The following is a 19,926-nucleotide window of genomic DNA, read 5'->3' as shown; positions in this document are numbered from 1 at the left end:
ACGTGCCCGAAAATGGTACCAATAAAAACGTCAACTCGTCCCGCAAAAAATAAGACCTCATATGACTCAGTGAGTCAAAATACGGAAAAATTATAGCTCTCAATATGTGGTGATGCAAAAACTATTTTTACAATAAAAAGCGTCTTTTAGCGTGTGACAGCCGCCAAAAATAAATACCGCCATAAATAGTAAATCAAACCCCCCTTTATCACCCCCTTAGTAAGGGAAAAATAATAAAATTAAAAGAAAATGTATTTATTTCCATTTTCCCATTAGGGTTAGGGCTAGGGTTAGGGCTAGGGGTGTGTTGGTGTTAGGGTTGGAGTTAGAATTGGGGGTTTCCACTGTTTGGGCACATCAGGTGCTCTCCAAATGCATCATGGCGTCTGATCTCAATTCCAGCCAATTCTGAGGTGAAAAAGTCAAATGGTGCTCCTTCCCTTCCAAGCTCTGCCATGCGCCCAAACAGTGTTTTACCCCCACATGTAGGGTATCAGCCTACTCAGGACAAATTGCAAAACAACTTTTGGGGTCCAATTTCTCCTGTTACCGTTAGGAAAATTGGGGGCAAAAATATCATTTTTGAGGAAAAAAAATGATTTTTTTTTATTTTCACGCCCGGGCGTAATAAACTTCTGTGAAGCACTTGGGGGTTCAAAGTGCTCACCACACATCTAGATAAGTTCCATGGGGGGTCTAGTGTCCAAAATGGGGTCACTTGTGGGGAGTTTCAATAGTTTAGGTAGATTAGGGGCTCTCCAAACGCACATGACACCCGCAGACCATTCCATCAAAGTCTGCATTCCAAAACGTCACTACTTCCATTCCGAGCCCCGACGTGTGCCCATACAGTAGTTTTCTCCCACAAATGGGGTGTAAGCGTACTCAGGACAAATTGGACAACAACTTTTGGGGTCCAATTTCTCCTGGTACCCTTGGGAAAATAAAAAAATTGGTGACTAAAAGATCATGTCTGTGGAAAAAATACGAATTTTTTATTTTCACGCCCGGGCGTTATAAACTTCTGTGAAGTACTGGAGGGGTCAAAGTGCTCACCACACATCTAGGTAAGTTCCTTGGGGGTCTAGTTTCTAAAATGGTGTCATTTGTGGGGGGTTTCCACTGTTTTGGTACATCAGGGTCTTTCCAAACGCGACATGATGTCAGATCTCAATTCCAGCCAAAAACGTCAAATGGTGCTGCTTCCCTTCCGAGCTCTGCCATGCGCCCAAATAGTGGTTTACCCCCACATGTGGGGTATCAGCGTACTCAGGACAAATTGCACAATACCTTTTAGGGCCCTGTTACCCTTGGAAAAATAAGAATTGAGGGTGAAAAGATCATTTTTGTGGAAAAAATATGATTTTTTAATTGTACGGCTGTATGTTATAAACTTCTATGAAGCCCTTGGGGGTTCAAAGTTCTCACCACACATCTGGATAAGTTCCTTGGGGGGTCTAGTTTCCAAAATGGTGTCATTTGTGGGAGGTTTCCACTGTTTTGGTACATCAGGGGCTTTCCAAACGCGACATGGTGTCAGATCTCAATTCCAGCCAAAAACGTCAAATGGTGCTGCTTCCCTTCCGAGCTCTGCCATGCGCCCAAATAGTGGTTTACCCCCACATGTGGGGTATCAGCGTACTCAGGACAAATGGCACAATAACTTTTAGGGTCCTGTTACCCTTGGGAAAATAAAAATTGGGGGTGAAAAGAACATTTTTGTGGAAAAAATATGATTTTTTAATTGTACCGCTGTACGTTATAAACTTCTGTGAAGCCCTTGTGGGTTCCAAGTTCTCACCACATATCTAGATAAGTTCCTTGGGGGGTCTAGTTTCCAAAATGGGGTAACTTGTGGGGGGTTTCCACTGTTTAGGTACATGAGGGGCTCTCCAAACGTGACATGGCATCCGATCTGAATTCCAGCCAATTTTGCATTGAAAAAGTCAAACGGCGCTCCTTCCCTTCTGAGCTCTGCCATGCACCGAAACAGTGGTTCCCCCCAACATATCAGGTATCAGCGTACTCAGGACAAATTGCACAATAACTTTTGCAGTCCAATTTGTCCTGTTACCCTTGGTAAAAAAAAAAAAATTGAACCTGAAGTATTTTTTTTGTGAAAAAAAGTTAGATATTCATTTTTTTTTTTTTTAAATATTCAAAAATTCCTGTGACGCACCTAAAGGGTTAATAAACTTCTTGAATGTGGTTTTGAGCACCTTAAGGGGTGCAGTTTTTAGAATGGTGTCACTTTTGGCTATTTTCTATCATATAGACTCCTCAAAGTGGCTTTAAATGTGATGTGGTCCGTAAAAATAAAATGGTGTTGCAAAAATGAGAAATCGCTGGTCAATTTTTAACCCTAATAACTTCCTAACAAAAAAAATTTTGGTTCCAAAATTGTGCTGATGTAAAGTAAACATGTGGGAAATGTTACTTATCAAGTTTTTTGTGTGCCGTATCTCTTTGATTTAAGGGCATAAAAATTCAAAGTTGGAAAATTGCGAAATTTTCAAAATTTTCTCCAAATTTCCATTTTTTTCACAAATAAACGCAAGTTATTTGAATAAAATTTTACCACTATCATGAAGTACAATATGTCACGAGAAAACAATGTCAGAATCACTGGGATCCATAGAAGCGTTCCAGAGTTATGACCTCATAAAGGGACAGTGGTCAGAATTGTAAAAATTGGCCCGGTCATGAACGTGCAAACCACCCTTGGGGGTGAAGGGGTTAAAGGGGTCTTCACAAATGTTGATAAAAGCACAGTCTGTAATTTTATATATATATGCCCATTTATTAAAAGAGGTTTGCTTTCCATTAACGGTCTCGGAGACCAAGCATTTTTTAAATAAGGTGGTCAGTTCCACTCCCAGCATCCCTAACAAACTGCTAATTCTGAAAGGAGAAGCCACATCAGCCCGGGTATTCTTCTTGTAGCTACCGCTGCCGAAAAAAATGCGGTGTTCAATGGCAACTATTCAGATGAATGGATGTCAATGTAATACAAGGGCAGCTGGATTTCACTAGAATGAGAGCGGCTCATAAAGAGCCACTCTCTATTCAGACTCAAAGATTGGAGTCCTCTATGAGAAAACGTGTGACCTGTGTTGTCTAAATGGCTCCAGTCTTAGGCCTGTTTCACACTTCAGTTTTTTTGTGTCAGTTAAAATCCGCCAAAATAGCGGAAAGCGGATCTGTTGCCAAACTGATGTCAACGGATGACACCGGACCATATTTTTAACGGATCCGATGAATGAAGAATTTTAAAGAAAAGAGAGAGAGAAAGAGAGAGAGATTTTTCTGTCCACCAGAAATGGTTTCAGGGTTAAATTTCCGGCTGACTTCATTCCTCCAGGCATGCACACTATAAAATGCGGATCCTGCAGCAAAAAAAAAACGTTGCATGGTCCGTCCGGGCATGTCGGCGGACGCAAAAAATTTGGCGGATCCGCAAAAAAACGGATCAAACGGATGGCCATCTGTCAAGATCCGCAGGTAATGCAAATCAATGGGGAAAAAAACGGATCCGCCAAAAAAAAAAATGGTGGATCCGTTTTTTTTTTGCAAAATGGCGGATTTTGACTGATGGTCAAAAACGGAAGTGTGAAACAGGCCTTAGAGATGAGGTTGTCCAGATATTCTTACATTTATAAATACACAATCCCAGTAAATTCACAACTTTCTACAAGTTGTAATGCAGTGACCCCCGTGACAGCTAGGGGGCGTTATGTGGGCTCCCCAGGTCATGCATACAGGCGTTCCATCTGTGGTGATGCAGAAACAGTGACTGGCAGGGTTGTGAATAGCCAATATATGTCACAGAGATGGATGCTCCCTGAGATGCAACCCGGAGTGTTTTATTATTAGTGCACGTGAGCACTAATATAACGGTTAGTGCACCTGGGCCCGTGTTGCGGGTAGCTATGAGAGATGGGAGGGTGAGGCTACCCATATTACCTCACCTTTGGGTAAGAGTGCTGGCTGTACCCCTTTTTTCCTTCAGGACCTGCAGGTATTTTCAGGACCTGCCGTGAGGTCATGACCAGGTGACCAGCCATGTGATCCATACCTCATCTTGGGGTGGGGTTACAGCCTACATAATGAAGGTGTGTTTAGCACATGAGAGTGTTGGGAGTCTGGATTGTGCACAGACTTCCATGTGTCCAGGTGGGACACTAGAGTTGTCTGTAACCTGGGAGGTAGAAGGCCTCCTGTGTGTGTGGCTCCAGGCCAACCCTGCTTGCTGGATATTGCACAGCCTGGGGAAGCAGTGCTGGCTTTCCTGAACCAGAGGAACGAGGTCTGTGAGATACCTCCAGGGTGGACAGTCGGACAACCATGAGTGGCACTGACCTCGGTCAGTAAGAGACTGTACTGTCCTATGGAACTGAGTGTTTAACGGACATTGCCCTGGCCTGTGTGTGAACAGGCTCAGAGGGAGCAAAGCCCTGTTAATGGACATTATTTTATGTTGCCGGACCTAGAGGCTGACTACTCTGTGTTTGTGCTGATGGGGATATGGAGCAATAAACCCAGAAGAACTTTTAAGGAAATTGAGTCTTCCCGTATGTTATAGCGCTGCCAAGCGGGCGTTTCCCAATGCACTCAGTGAGCGCTGCCTTACAAAGTCATTCAGGAATTTCAGTAGGTGCTTCTGCTACTTTGGCTTTAGAGTCAGAATGGACCACTACACTTTCTCTATGCACTAACTGCTTCTTCCCGGGGACCCTTTCCCTACGCACTAACCGCTCCTTCCCGGGGACCCTTTCCCTACGCACTAACCGCTCCTTCCCGGGGACCCTTTCCCTACGCACTAACCGCTTCTTCCCGGGGACCCTTTCCCTACGCACTAACCGCTTCTTCCCGGGGACCCTTTCCCTACGCACTAACAGCTTCTTCCCGGGGACCCTTTCCCTACGCACTAACAACTTCTTCCCGGGGACCCTTTCCCTACGCACTAACCGCTTCTTCCCGGGGATCCTTTCCCTACGCACTAACCGCTTCTTCCCGGGGATCCTTTCCCTACGCACTAACCGCTTCTTCCCGGGGACCCTGTAACCTACGCACTAACTGCTTCTTCCCGGGGACCCTGTCCCTACGAACTAAAAGCTTATTCCCAACAACGCTTTCCATATGCACGAACAGCTTCTTCCCAGGAATCCTCTCACTACGCACTAACCGCTTCTTCCCTAGAATCCTCTCCCTACACACACTAACCGCTTCTTCCCGGGGACCCTGTCCCTACGCACTAACCAGTTCTTCCCAGGGACCCTGTCCCTAGCCACTAACCACTTCTTCCCGGGGACCCTTTCCCTACGGCCTAAAAGCTTATTCCCAACAACCCTTTCCATACGCACTAACCGCTTCTTCCCGGGAATCCTCTCTCTACGCACTAACCTCTTCTTCCCTAGAATCCTCTCCCTACACACACTAACCGCTTCTTCCCAGGGACCCTTTCCCCATGCACTAACCTCTTCTTCCCGGGGACCCATTGCCTACACAATAATCGTTTATTCCTAGAGATGCTGTAAACTGTTAAACTGAATGTATGAAAATATGGCTGTGCCACAACAGTCCATCGGTTGCATTTAGTATTGCTGCTCTGCTGCACTGAAGTGAATGGAGACCAGTTGTAATATCATGCATTATCAATAGACTGGTTAGCACTGTGTTTGGAAGAAAATCATTAAAAAAAAAAAAAATAATCCTGCCCTACCTCTTTAAATGAAAATAAATTGTGTTAGGGTGGTTTCACATTAGCGCTTTTTAAGCGCACGCACGGCCGGGGGTAGCTCCGCCCCCGAGCCGGCTCTCTGCCCGGCGTGCCCGCCCCTTGCTTGTAGCGCCGCCTCCTAGCGCACAGCGCCGCCTGCGATCGGCGCACCCTATCTTTAGCATAGGGTGCGCAGATCGTGCGCAGGCCGTGCGCTAGTTGCGCTTTGACCTGCGCTGCGCACTTTTGACGGTGCGCCGTGCGCGCCAAAATCAAACTTTTCGGATTTTGGCGCGCACGGCGCACCGTCAAAAGTGCGCAGCGCAGGTCAAAGCGCAACTAGCGCACGGCCTGCGCACGATCTGCGCACCCTATGCTAAAGATAGGGTGCGCCGATCGCAGGCGGCGCTGTGCGCTAGGAGGCGGCGCTACAAGCAAGGGGCGGGCACGCCGGGCAGAGAGCCGGCTCGGGGGCGGAGCTACCCCGGCCGTGCGTGCGCTTAAAAAGCGCTAATGTGAAACCACCCTAAAGGGGTAGTTAAATCTTGGCACTACCGCTTACACCACATTCTAAACATCCGCTTCCATGGAGTACGGTTATCAGCTTACTTTCATGGGTGAATGTGGAAGTTCTCCCTAGAAGTTATAGATCCTATTCCGAAGATAATTGCTGCAAAGTACCTACAGTAACTACACCATAGCTAAACCCCAAAGTTCCAACTATTATATTTATTTCCAATCCACTCTCCTAACCCCTCATATCATCATGGGTTCACCTCCATATCACAGTACAATACCCAGACTTATTACCACCACTAGGTTAATCTCCTCCAGCATTCTTACCAATTAGAGAAATGTCAGACTACATTAGCTACTTTAGAAAATGTTACATTTTCTGACCAACAATAAATGTCACATGAAATATCAGTTTAATCCCTCCTGTAAAATGGTATTTATAAGCTGGTTGTTGGCAATTCCTTTTAGATATACAATTGTAGCTAAGGGCTGTTCAATTTTAGTTTTACATTAGATGAAAACTCATGGGTATTTTTTTTCGCCAAAGTAGGTGATGGTTAAAGGGTTATTTTCATCTTGTCTTCATAAGCACAGCACTCCCTGGTCCCCTTGCTTGAAGGGGGAGGTGCGCTCCTGATTGACAGTCCAGACTAGAGGCATAGTCGCTTCACTATCCCAAACTGCGAAAAAACCAAATCTGAATGCCTCTACAGCACTGGAGGAGCACCGAAGGTGGCCGGATACAGATCAGCGCTATATGGGAAAGAGAATTTACGGGCGGTGCACCTTAGCCTAAGAGACCGGCCACTGCGGATAAAATCAGCTAAAGAGAAAATTCTTAAAAAGCTAAAATGTTGTTTGATTTCACAAATGCTTTGCAATTTTAACTATTTTTTCAATGATGAGAATAACCTTTTATTTGCACTTTAAATGGTAATTGCCCATTAATTCCAAAGTTGGAGGATGTTGCAAAACCGTTAATAGAAGACTATATAACATTCTACAAATAGGAAGAGTATTGTACAATACAGGCTTATCGTGAGGAGTGGTGGCTTCTTACCACGACTACGTGGATACACTTACAGGGCTTCTGGGGCTGAAAGCATCTGCAGCTCAACAGATCTACTTTGTAAAATAAATTACCAAGAATTAGAAGTCCAATTCCACAAAAAAAGGCTTCTTGTTCCCCTTAATCAGCTGTAAAGGACTTGACTTATTTTTTCTAATAGTAGTAAAATAAAGTATTTTAAACATGAGATAAAACTGTTTCACACTAGTAAGCGTGATCCTTAAAAAATAATTTGTAAGGAGGGAGGTTTTCTCCAGACATAGAGTAATCAACTCAAATACTGTAGGTTTTGGTTTTTAAATCAAGCTCCTCATATAGATTCTGTAATGTTATAGACATCATGGTCATCTTCTAACCATCCCTCCACCGACTTGAAGATTGTCCTTTGGCTTTAGGACTATGTGATTGCTGGATCTGTATAACTGGTGGGATATAGGTCTCTTTTTCTTCTTTCCAGATGAGGGTTTGACAGTCTCCTTTGGTGGTGGTGGCATGGGAATAGGCTTCCATGGAACGGGGTTATAAAACCCTGGAGCAGGATAAGAACTTCCATCATAATAACCTAAAGGAAAGACATAAGAATAATTTATTCCAGAACTTCTTTGGAGGACTTGACAAACAAAAAAAAAAATGTGCAATGCTTTATTTTCCCTGTGGTGGAGCTGCTTGGAATTGAAACACTGAACTTGACACCTTTGTTCTCGGGGGATTTCAGCTTTGGGACACCCTGTCACTAGGCTGAGCTTCATAGGAGACCATGATTTTCCTATATATTGTAATAGTACGGTATTGCAGTATATAGTATAAGCGATCAAAGAGGTCAAGAAAAAAAAAAAAAGTTTATAAAAAAATTCTGCTTTCCGGTTGCTGCACTTCATACAAAAAATTCAATAAAAAGCGATCAAAATGTGATATGGACCCCAAAATTATTTTGAAAAAAGGTCCGTTCAGCACACAAAAACACAACCCCTTGCACAACACTAAGGACAGAAAATGAAAAAGTTGGGGGTCTCAGAAATGGCATCACAAATATTTTATTTTTTTCGACACATTTCAGACTTCTTTCACCATTAAAATAAAAAAAAAAAAAAAAATCTAAAACAATATATCTGAAGAAGCACAAGTACTGTACAAGTTTGGTACTGCCATGATCGTACTTAGAACCGTGTTGACAGGTCATTTTTACTGCACAATGAATGATGTAGAAACAAAGTACAAAAAAAAACCCAAAGAGAGACACTTTTTTCCCACAAAGGTACACTTTTCTCTTTTTAAATGCATGGTGCCATTCAAAACTACAAACTCATCCTGCGAAAAAAAAAAAGCACTCGGACAACAGCTAGGTCAACGGAAAAAAAAAATGCTTTGGCTCTTGGAACAAGGGAAGGAAAGATGTAAAAGCAGTAAAATGAAGAGTTCCCGGGTTGTTAAGGGGTTTATAGCACCACTCCGTCATTTTGGCTTTTTTCAGGGCTAGAGTGGTTCTTTAAACGTAAGCCTCCTGCCACCGTTCTTATAGTCACCTTCTGGCAGCTTCACCTTTAACCGTCGCCGCTCCGATCCTGCGGCACAATCTTGTGCCTGTAACTTCTGACCGGCCAGAAGTCAGACGTTACGTCACAAGCTGTCAATGCAAGTCTATGAGAGCCAGAACAAGGCCAGAATGAGGCTCTCAGAGATGTATTGAATAGTGACCTTTGGTGCCCTCCTTGAAACACTGGAGCAGCCGGCAGATGACTTTACTGCAGACAGACGGGAGCGAAGCTGGAAATGGGATGACGGAGGCGGCAGATGAGTATGAGACATGGGGCAGGGTATTTACATTTAAAGCACCAATCTGGCGGTGCTGTAAAAAAAAAAAAAAAATAATGCTGGAGTGGTGCTTTCAAGGACTCTTTAGCGGAGCACCCTGGGTTTGGTGCCACCTCGTGCTGCAATCCTAATTCATGCAGGTCTGTGAGAAAGTGCCAACAACTTGTTCTGAGGAGTTAATGAAGTATTGCCACCTTGTTTTCTGCTCAGGATGTGTAAAACTACACATGCGCCAGGAAGGTCAGAGATGGAAAAATATGCACAGCCTTAATCTGCAAACAATCATGTGTAATCCTCATCAGTTCTCTCTTCTTACACATAAGCTATTGTTTGGCAAGGAATCATTGGTAAGCCTCATCTGTACGATTTATTTAGATTGTCTTTCTCTGTCTTTCAACGAACCATGAAGGTTATCTATCTGCCAACCAGGAGTACAAGTGTGACAAATATACATGTCGTAGCAAGAGCCAAACACAGAGCCCACGGAGAGTGAGTAGCTGGCCCCACATTGACTAATGGCCATCCTGGAGTACCCCGGCCTGGACAGTGGTTGACAGCAGGAATGTGTGAAGCTCACAATGTCAGGGCTTCTCACCCACGAGGACGCGGCACCAAACACTTCACAGCAGACCTGACTGTACTGTAAGCTCTGGCATATGTTATGCACAGGGCTAGGGGGTGTTCGAGACGCCAATGGAAACTGTCAGCACTTTATGAGCTTCCAACAAAGGTATGAAAAGCATGCCTAGCCTGCCTCCACTCCAGAAAGCCAGTAAATGTATTTACCATGCATAAAACACTATAGCCTGTAAAACTTTACATGGAAAAATCATTGTTCATTTGTTTTAGGCTTGTAAAAAAAAAAAAAAGGAAACATATTATAAGAAAACTATATATACATACATTCACTGCATCAACAAAACAATAGAATATTAATTATACGTTGTCCTCCTCCTTATTACAGTATATAAAGGTTGTTTTACATGGGAAGATAAATGGGTAAAATGAGCGCCAAGCGGCAATAAAAGCAAGTGGGTAACGTGGGAGATAATGGTAGGCTTCTCGTAACTACGGCTGGTCGGGAGATCGCTCCTTGTTCTCCTGTTTCCATCACCAACCATGAAGTCCTACTCATGCAATCAGATGTACTAAAGACAAAATATGTTTTGTTCGTTCATTGATGAATTGTATCTGCCATCATTCACTCGCTGCACCTTCTACATGTGGACGATTACTGGGAACCTTCACTTGAGATAAAGATCTGTCACATTTTAAAAGCCACATGTAAGTGGTGTCCCTCAAAGGTGTTGTCCTTTTTCTCAAAGTCCCGATGCCTGCATGTGATTTTCATGAAAAGAGCTGCCGAGCTCACTGATTGGCTGCAGCACTGACATCAATATCACTCACCGGGAGCAACGGCAGAGACTCCGCAGTGGACCTGCTTCTTTAAGTTGTTTTATTGTAACAAATGGCACCTGGGAACTGGAATTTTCTGAAAGTGGACAACCCCTTTAGGTGATCACATGCATGTAGAAGCAAATACAGAGCCAGCAGAATGACTAGATTAAGATAGATGAAGATTAGTCTGATTGTTTCTATAAAAACAGGGCTATTTGAACTCAGGTTTTCAACAAAGTTCCTAATTCTTTACAAAAAGAATGAATGGGTTAGACGTAGGAACCAACTGGGACCCTTCCTGATCCTGAAAGGAGACCAACACAGCCTTTTCGGTATTTTTCTGACACGATGGTGCTCACAGCCGACAGCCATGTAAGGAACTTCAGCACATCTCAAATCAAATGAATGAGGCCATGATGCAGTTCCCGGAGCTGCTGCCCCTTCTGTTCTAGGATCGGGGATGCATCTAGCAATCTGGATTCCACAGATAGCGAAGGGATGGCATGTCCAAGTGATATTAAAGCAAATACAGTTAGGTCCTGTGGTGTAGTAACCACTGAGTCCGCTAGGGGGCGCTGTGTGGATGTCCCAGGAGAAAGGATGAATGGCAGAATACTGAATGGCCGTTATGTATCTCAAAGTGGGTGGCTTTGGGATGGAGACTTATGTGTTGATCAGCAGGGATACTGCTGAGGTGTTGTTTCAATGTGTAAGGGAGAAGTCTCCAGGTAACTAGAGAGATGGGCAGGCCTGGTTACCTACAAACCCACCCAGGGGGTGTGTTTAAAGCACTATTGTAAAGAGTGTGTAAAGGCTTGAAGGACCTGTGATGAGGTCAGAGTCATGTGACCCGGTGGGTGTGGCTATGGACCATATAATGAGGCCAGGGTAGGTCACATGGGGGTGAATGTTGGGACCTGGTTGGTCCAGTGTGGAAGGTCCCGTCTGAGTGAGATGGGGCTGCCTTCTGACAGCAATTGAACGCTGTGTGTAATGGCGGCACGTGCCTGGTAATTCCCTGGAGGGAATGGACGTCTGCCGCATGATGGTGAAGGAACCATGAGTGACCCTGACGTGGTTGAGATAACCGAGGCTAGAAAGCCTGTGTATGCATAACCTGTATGACTACAGAGTAACAGAGCTGAACTCTGTCACGAACGCTATGCTGTTAAGTGAACTTTATGTTGCTGTTATGGGTTTATGCTGCTGAATAAACCACATGGACTGTTATGTCTTTATGGAAAATCTGTGCCGGATCTGATTTTGTGGCTGCTGAGCGAGTATCCCCTACTTGAATGACAGCGCTACCTCACAGTCCATATATATTTGGACAGAGACAACATTTTTTTTATTTTGGTTCTAGACATTACCACAATGAATTTTAAACAAAACAATTCAGATGCAGTTGAAGTACAGACTTTCAGCTTTCATTTGAGGGTATCCACATTAAAATTGGATGAAGGGTTTAGGAGTTTCAGCTACTTAACATGTGCCACCCTGTTTTTAAAGGGACCAAAAGAAATTGGACAATTGACTCCAAGGCTATTTCATGGACAGGTGTGGACAATCCCCCTTCGTTATGTCATTCTCAATTAAGCAGATAAAAGTCCTGGAGTTGATTTGAGGTGTGGTGCTTGCATTTGGAATGTTTTGCTGTGAAGGAAACATGCGGTCAAAGGAGCTCTCCATGCAGGTGAAACAAGCCATCCTTAAGCTGCAAAAACAGAAAGAAACCCATCCGAGAAATTGCTACAACATTAGGAGTGGCAAAATCTACAGTTTGGTACATCCTGAGAAAGAAAGAAAGCACTGGTGAACTAATCAATGCAAAAAGACCTGGGCGCCCACGGAAGACAACAGTGGTGGATGATCGCAGAATAATCTCCATGGTGAAGAGAAACCCCTTCACAACAGCCAACCAAGTGAACAACACTCTCCAGGAGGTAGGCGTATCAACATCCAAATCTACCATAAAGAGAAGACTGCATGAAAGTAAATACAGAGGGTTCACCGCACAGTGCAAGCCACTCATAAGCATCAAGAATAAAAAGGCTAGACTGGACTTTGCTAAAAAACATCTAAAAAAGCCAGCACAGTTCTGGAAGAACATTCATTGGACAGATGAAACCAAGATCAACCTCTACCAGAATGATGAAAAGAGAAAAGTATGGCGAAGCTATGGTACAGCTCATGATCCAAAGCATACCACATCATCTGTAAAACACGGCGGAGGCAGTGTGATGGCTTGGGCATGCATGGCTGCCAGTGACACTGGGTCACTAGTGTTTATTGATGATGTGGCACAGGACAGAAGCAGCCTAATGAATTCTGAGGTATTCACAGCCATACTGTGTGCTCAGATCCAGCCAAACTGATTGGTCGTCGCTTCATAATACAGATGGACAATGACCCAAAACATAAAGCCAAAGCAACCCAGGAGTTTATTAAAGCAAAGAAATGAAAAATTCTTGAATGGCCAAGTAGGTCACCTGATCTCAACCCAATTGAGCATGCATTTCACTTGTTAAAGATTAAACTTCAGACAGAAAGGCCCACAAACAAACAGCAACTGAAAACCACCGCAGTGAAGGCCTGGCAGAGCATCAAAAAGGAGGAAACACAGCGTCTGGTGATGTCCATGAGTTCAAGACTTCAGGCAGCCATTGCCAACAAAGGGTTTTCAACCAAGTACTAGAAATGAACATTTTATTTACAATTATTTAATCTGTCCAATTACTTTTGGTCCCTTTAAAAACAGTGTGGCACATGTTAAGGAGCTGAAACTCCTAAACCCTTCATCCAATTTTAATGTGGATACCCTCAAATGAAAGCTGAAAGTCAGAACTTCAACTGCATCTGAATTGTTTTGTTTAAAATTCATTGTGGCAATGTCTACAACCAAAATTAGAAAAATGTTGTCCCTGTCCAAATATATATGGACCTAACTGTATGCGCTGTAGACATCCAATGTCCACTGATATGCAGCTTCTCAAATCTAGCCATAAAGTTCCTATAACATGGAACGCTTTAAAAAGGATTATTTCCAACATTACAGTCATCACCTCTTTACAAGATAGATGAGAATATGCAAATCATTGGAGGTCCGACCACTGGGACTATTCCAAAAACTTGACTCTGAATTGCTCCGTCAAAATACGGTGGTGGTTGAGCTGCACCATTCATTCTCTATGGGACTGCAAAAAATCCAAGAGCTTGTCTTGCCATCTCATCACAGAGAATGAATGCACCATTGGCACCATGTGTTGACTCAGCTCTACGCCGTCCACTCACATCAGACTTAAGGTGCCATATTGTATGTACTGTCGGGTACACACCTGTTAATTTCCCATTGACAAATCCATAGCTGTTCAGTGTTGGACGTGATTTGTTTTTCGCCTGTTCCAACCATTCCTTGAACATCTGCTCTGACTTCTCCTTCTTCTCTTTTTGGACAGTAAAATGTTTGTCTTCTTCATCCTACACAGAAACAGATCAGATACCAATTCCAGGTTTCCCCTGCAGACTCTGCATAAAGATCTGCTGCGTAATGGAGCGTGAAACAAAGCAGCCGACATGTTGTACACCTCATTCAGAGCGCTGGATGATCCAGCCAGTGGCACCAGGTAAGGCCTGTGATGGACGCTTCCCAGCTAGCGAGAGCGAGGTGGATTCTCTGCATTCTGCAGGGTCAGGTCTGTTTCCGATCATTGCACAGTTCATTAACATGCAGGCTGCTCTGCAATCTCCCTCCAGGCCTTATACCTCCGTGCACACTTTTATTTGCCCTGTTACAAACGCTCCATGAATGTGGTCATGGAACTTATTAATATCCTCTCCATTTCCAGGAGGGACTGTAATTCATTGCTACAGGAATGTGCTGCACCCGCAAAATGGTGAAAGGGAAAAGTACATAAAAAATAAAAAGATGGATCTTCCGGAAGGGCTACTGCACTCACCACATTGAAAATTACATTTTAATTAGAGCTTAAGGTTCTTTCCTCATGAGACAGCACTACCTGCTCAGCAAGAAATTAATTTGGGGGGGAGGGAACTAGTGACGGGTAATTGTTCCCATGTATGTGAACTAACATTCTGGAAACCAGACAAGTAGAAATGCAAGTGGAAACCTCTTCAAAATGAAAGAACCACAGGAAAGGTGATCAGTAGGAGAATGATGGTTTTCCCACATCCGGCACCCACAATGATCAGCTTTGAACTTAGCTGGCACCCCAATATTTGAAGTCTGCAATTGAGAATCACATGATACACACCTTTTGCCTCCTCTTCCTTTTCTGCTCCTCCTCGTTTTTCTTCCTCAGCCATTCTTGGTATCTCTCTTTACTCTTCTCTTCTATTACATGTCTCTGCCATTCTTCCAACTCTTTCTCCTGCTTCTCTTTCTGAAGTTTTTGTTCCTTCTCTTTCCTTTCCTGAATGAGTAAAGAAAACATCATTACTCACATTGTAGAGCTGACAGCTTTCTAATCCAAATACAAAAGTTCATCTCCGATTTTCAGGAATGTATAAATATATCCTGAAGCTAAAAACAGGCGGAAACGATGCGACACGTGAGCGGACACATATGTAATGCTGTAACTCGTCATAGAGAGTACATGAAACTCCAGGATTCTGCCCTAACATCATGTTTGTATCAAATCCATCTACTGCATAAAGTAATGATGGGGATGTCTAACTTGGGGGGGGGGGGGGGGGGGGCTCATCAGATCAATGAAGGTGTCTTCCATGCCATCAGCTGACTGTGGTGCACCTTTTTCCGTGCTAACAGATGATTTTGCTGAAGGAAATCATGGCCAGAGATTTTCCATGCAGAGCCACTTCAGGGGATGTGTAGTAATAAAGAAGTCATTCAGATGAACGGCCACCACTATAAGGGGACTTGTCAGAAATTAATACACCCACAAATTATTAATATGACAGTGTATTCCTTTAAAAAAATAATCAATTTGACCCCTAAATCAATGATTTAGAAGCAAGAAATCGTGCAAAAATGCTGTATATGTGTCTGTTAGTGCACTGGGGTGTGATGATGCACTTACAGCTCCATAAGGAATACAGCAAAAGACCGAGGAGCTGTAAGTGCATTGTCACTTCTCAATGCATTTACAGATATAATATATACTGTATTAATATTATAGATACACACTCAAAAAACACAATTTCTCACTCTTAGAGCATCACTATGGAGTCATAAAAAGGACAACTTGCTAATTATTTAAAAAAAAAAAAAAAAAAAAAATACAGTCATATTAAATATTTGGAGGGTGTGGAATTTCAATTAATACACGGACGTCTCGAGTCCACCAGAATGGGAGACGCTCCCCTAGACAAGACTTCCTTTATGAGGTAGATCATAAAGTCAAAGCAGGAGACCCCCTCCCACACCATGACAATATGTACAGGTGTTGTCTTCCCGTAAAATCCCTCTAAAAAGGCTTTTCTATTAATACAAGCCTAAGTACTGGAACAGTAGATATGATATATGCTTCTAATGTTGGGGCTCACAGACATATCAGCACCATAGATAAAGGGAGGAGGAGCAGTTCTTTAAAAAAAAATGGCTTACAGAAAACACAAACAATAAAGGATCCCTTCCAATCCCCAGCTTCGCCTTAGAACACTTGTTCTGTATATTGGGGCTTTGGCGACATTTTGGAGGGTTTCGTTTTTAATGCGTACTGAATATGTATTGGAAGGGGATCCCTTTGATTGTTTTTCTGTAAGTTGATACTCTTAATCTTGCAAATGAATAAGAATTCTTTGACCACTGTCATTTCGTCCAGGGACCTGGTGGGGTATAAAACCACGAACTATAACCATCTAGCAAAATTCATCAATGATTCCGTTTTTTGTGAAATGTCCCTTTACGTAGTATGCATACAAGCTAAAAGGTCTGTCTGAAAGGGTCAGATTCATGGTATTACAGGTCAGCCTCAATTACATACACTAATTGTAGCTGTAATACCAGACTTGACCCATGATTAAGAGTGGTGCTGTCTATGGAAAAAACTGAACCTTATTTCTAATCCCCTTAAACAACCCAGTTAGAAGAAAGACTACAGAAGTAGATATATTAGCCTGCTGATGAACCTGATTATTATTCGGATTGACACAGATGGGGTGATATTTAGGGGGCAACATTCCCTGGGGACCCCCTCCAGTAATTGATTTGAATAAAGCTATATATTCATGTTGTTTTTCCCACATTGTCCATTTGATTACAAGTGTTGGGCATGGAGACTTTCTAATAATGCTGCGCCTATTGGAACCCATCGATAACACAGGTCAACGAAAAAAAATTTTTTTTCTGGTGTCCAAAATATTTTAATGAATTTGGGGTATTTTTGGGGTGCTGATTCTGAATATGTCATCAGTTTTGCCAGATTGGCTCAAGTTTTTGAGATTTTTGGTATCTTATTTATAGCACTTGTTGGTAAATGCGACGCATCATCTCATTAATTTCTTTGGATTAGTACTTGAACTGAGCAGTTCTCAATATAGTTTTGTGTTAATTAGTGTTCTAAAAGTTTGTTCATAGCTTGATTTTTGCACTAACTTTATGTTGTTGTCTGTTTTCCAGTGAAAAGCATGAACTCATCATGAAGAAGTTGTCTTAACGATCCAGACTCATTCTGTTACATTTGTGGTGAATATACACTGCCAAAACATAGAAGAAACATAACACACTTCGTAAAAAAAGTGTATTTTGCCTATTTTGGGGTTATGCTTGGGGACCAAGACAAGTTTTGGGCACCACACATAGTGTGCAAAGCATGTATCGAATTATTACGAAAATGGAGCAAAGGACAAAGAAAAAGCTTCAAATTTGGTGTTCCAATGGTGTGGAGAGAGCCAAAAAATCATCATGATGACTGTTATTTCTGTGCAGTGCAAGTGCAAGGATTCAATAAGCATAAGAAACGAAAATGGGAGTAACATGGAATCTGCAAGAAGGCCTGTCCCTCATTGTGAAGATGTGCCTGTACCTGTGTTTACCATAAATAACAGTCATCATGATGATTTTTTGGCTCTCTCCACACCATTGGAACACCAAATTTGAAGCTTTTTCTTTGTCCTTTGCTCCATTTTCGTAATAATTCGATACATGCTTTGCACACTATGTGTGGTGCCCAAAACTTGTCTTGGTCCCCAAGCATAACCCCAAAATAGGCAAAATACACTTTTTTTACGAAGTCTGTTATGTTTCTTCTATGTTTTGGCAGTGTATATTCACCACAAATGTAACAGAATGAGTCTGGATCGTTAAGACAACTTCTTCATGATGAGTTCATGCTTTTCACTGGAAAACAGACAACAACATAAAGTTAGTGCAAAAATCAAGCTATGAACAAACTTTTAGAACACTAATTAACACAAAACTATATTGAGAACTGCTCAGTTCAAGTACTAATCCAAAGAAATTAATGAGATGATGCGTCGCATTTACCAACAAGTGCTATAAATAAGATACCAAAAATCTCAAAAACTTGAGCCAATCTGGCAAAACTGATGACATATTCAGAATCAGCACCCCAAAAATACCCTAAATTCGATGAAATATCTTTGGCACCAAAAATGCTGTTGACCAGTGTAATGGATGCATTTCATTTCATGGCACGTACAATCATATTCATTGCTTGACCCCATTATTGCTCACAGCAATGTACCACATACACACAGAAAAAAATATTAAATTAGACAGAGTATTTTTCCCAAACCAGCAAAAGGAAATTGGGTATTCCTTTGCACAATCCAAGTTCCAAAGGGCACATTTATAGAATTGTCTTTGGATGCCATGAATGCTACTTTATGCTTGCCTCTCGCCCTCCAAACGGAAAAAGTTAACAAAATATTTTATTTTTTCTTTTCTAAGAAATTCATTCAGGTCCATTCATTTGGAGCCGTTGCATGTCTCGGTGTAATCCCTCACTTCCTTTTTTATTTGTTCTGCTTCTTTACATTTGGTAGAGCCAGAGAGATTTCATGACATTGAAGCTTCGGATTTGCTAATTATACCCTTCACGAAAGGCCCCACCAGCTTCTTGGAGCCACATTAACTAATAGTTGCACTAGCAGACTGGCGGTTTGCCAGCTGAGATAATTGCATCTCCTTTTATTGTCATAGCTCAGAGAGGCTCTCAGTCTCATCTTCTGCTATGTGGAAACACCTGGTACACTTTACATGCAATCTCAATAGATATAAAACAATCTTTCACATACTTTACAAAAATTTATAGGCAGCACAGTTTCCAAGATGGCTTTCTAGGTAAATCACCATAATCCTTTAATCATAGGGTTTTAAAACAATGCCCAACAATTACTCATGGAGTCGGCTCTGGTAAATTATCCCACACGTTAAGACTTTAGGCTTTTAGGTTCCAGTTCATGGATGAGAAGCAATAATGGGAGGACCGGTGGTATTAATACATTTTTTCCTTCAACTAATTAGGAATCTCTGTTGTTCTAAAAATATTCAACCATGAGATTAGGCTAAATTTAATGTACTGTAATGTATCGGGCCAACTACATTAAGACCAGTTGACCATGGATATTTACCACTCAATAGGAGAAAAGAATCGGTCCACACATGTAAAGATGGCCATACATGCTCATCCATCCAATAGCCATTACCAATACAAATTCTATGACATCTTCAGCCAGGACACTCCCATACATATTAGATGGCTGGCCAGTTCCACCATCACGTAGCTGGGATCAGCCAATGTCAATGCAATGTGTAGAAAACCTTTAGAAAGTACGTTAGAAGGAAGTCAGGGGAAAGCCCCAGTTTGAGTGTGATCTGCTAACTTTTCCTTCTACATTGAGATATCCTGACTCTTCTCTATCAGTGGAGCAAAAAAAATGAGTGGACCTGCTGGACTTCAGGCCAAGGAATGCGTCCGCTGCTTACTAGCCTCTTATCGAGGACTCATTTGTGTTCTGCAAAGCATGCATGTATGCGGGGGGGATCAGAGAGAACATCAGTGGGCCAACGAGTGTTCAGCTGTTCAGTATATGGGCACCTGAACCTATACAGTTATCTTTATAAAACTTATTTTAAGATCCATTAGGCGAAAAACATTCTGCAGAGGGAACATTAAGGGAGATCTAGGATGTATCTTCAAAGTGATCTCTAGCTCTTGAAATTTAGATCAGGAAACTCAAGAGTTTAGACCCACTTGGAGAAAACCATATAACAAAGAGAAAGGAACACATTTTAATTGGTGAATCTAGCAGATTTGTGGGTGAATAGTAACGTCGAGACGTTACCAGAATATAGTGTTATACAATGAAGGAGACCTATCTGTAAACTGGCTGCAAGAAGCCTGTAGATCTCAAATGTCCACCAATACCAAATAAACAAAGAGCGGAACATTTGAAAGCCAAAATGCTT

General features: G+C 42.5%; 1 protein-coding gene across 2 annotated transcripts in view; it reads right to left on the bottom strand.

Moving 5' to 3' along the window:
- Nucleotides 1-7,123: 7,123 nt before the first annotated feature.
- CCDC34 (coiled-coil domain containing 34) overlaps nucleotides 7,124-19,926 on the bottom strand; it is a 55,952-nt gene continuing 43,149 nt past the window's right edge. The window contains exons 5-7 of one of the 2 annotated variants that reach the window (XM_073573866.1): nucleotides 14,786-14,944; nucleotides 13,850-13,991; nucleotides 7,124-7,866 (exon numbers count right to left, since the gene is read on the bottom strand). In XM_073573866.1, the coding sequence (XP_073429967.1) occupies nucleotides 7,649-7,866; nucleotides 13,850-13,991; nucleotides 14,786-14,944 (519 nt within the window). In that variant the 3' untranslated portion in view covers nucleotides 7,124-7,648. The remainder of the gene's footprint in view (nucleotides 7,867-13,849; nucleotides 13,992-14,785; nucleotides 14,945-19,926) is intronic. The other variant, XM_073573867.1, reaches the window with a different exon arrangement.

The sequence above is a fragment of the Dendrobates tinctorius genome, unplaced genomic scaffold (genome assembly GCF_039654945.1).
Source record: "Dendrobates tinctorius isolate UK_male_01 unplaced genomic scaffold, ASM3965494v1 ptg000037l, whole genome shotgun sequence".
NCBI classification, from domain to species: Eukaryota; Metazoa; Chordata; class Amphibia; order Anura; family Dendrobatidae; genus Dendrobates; species Dendrobates tinctorius.
This window is presented reverse-complemented; position numbering and strand designations above follow the sequence as displayed.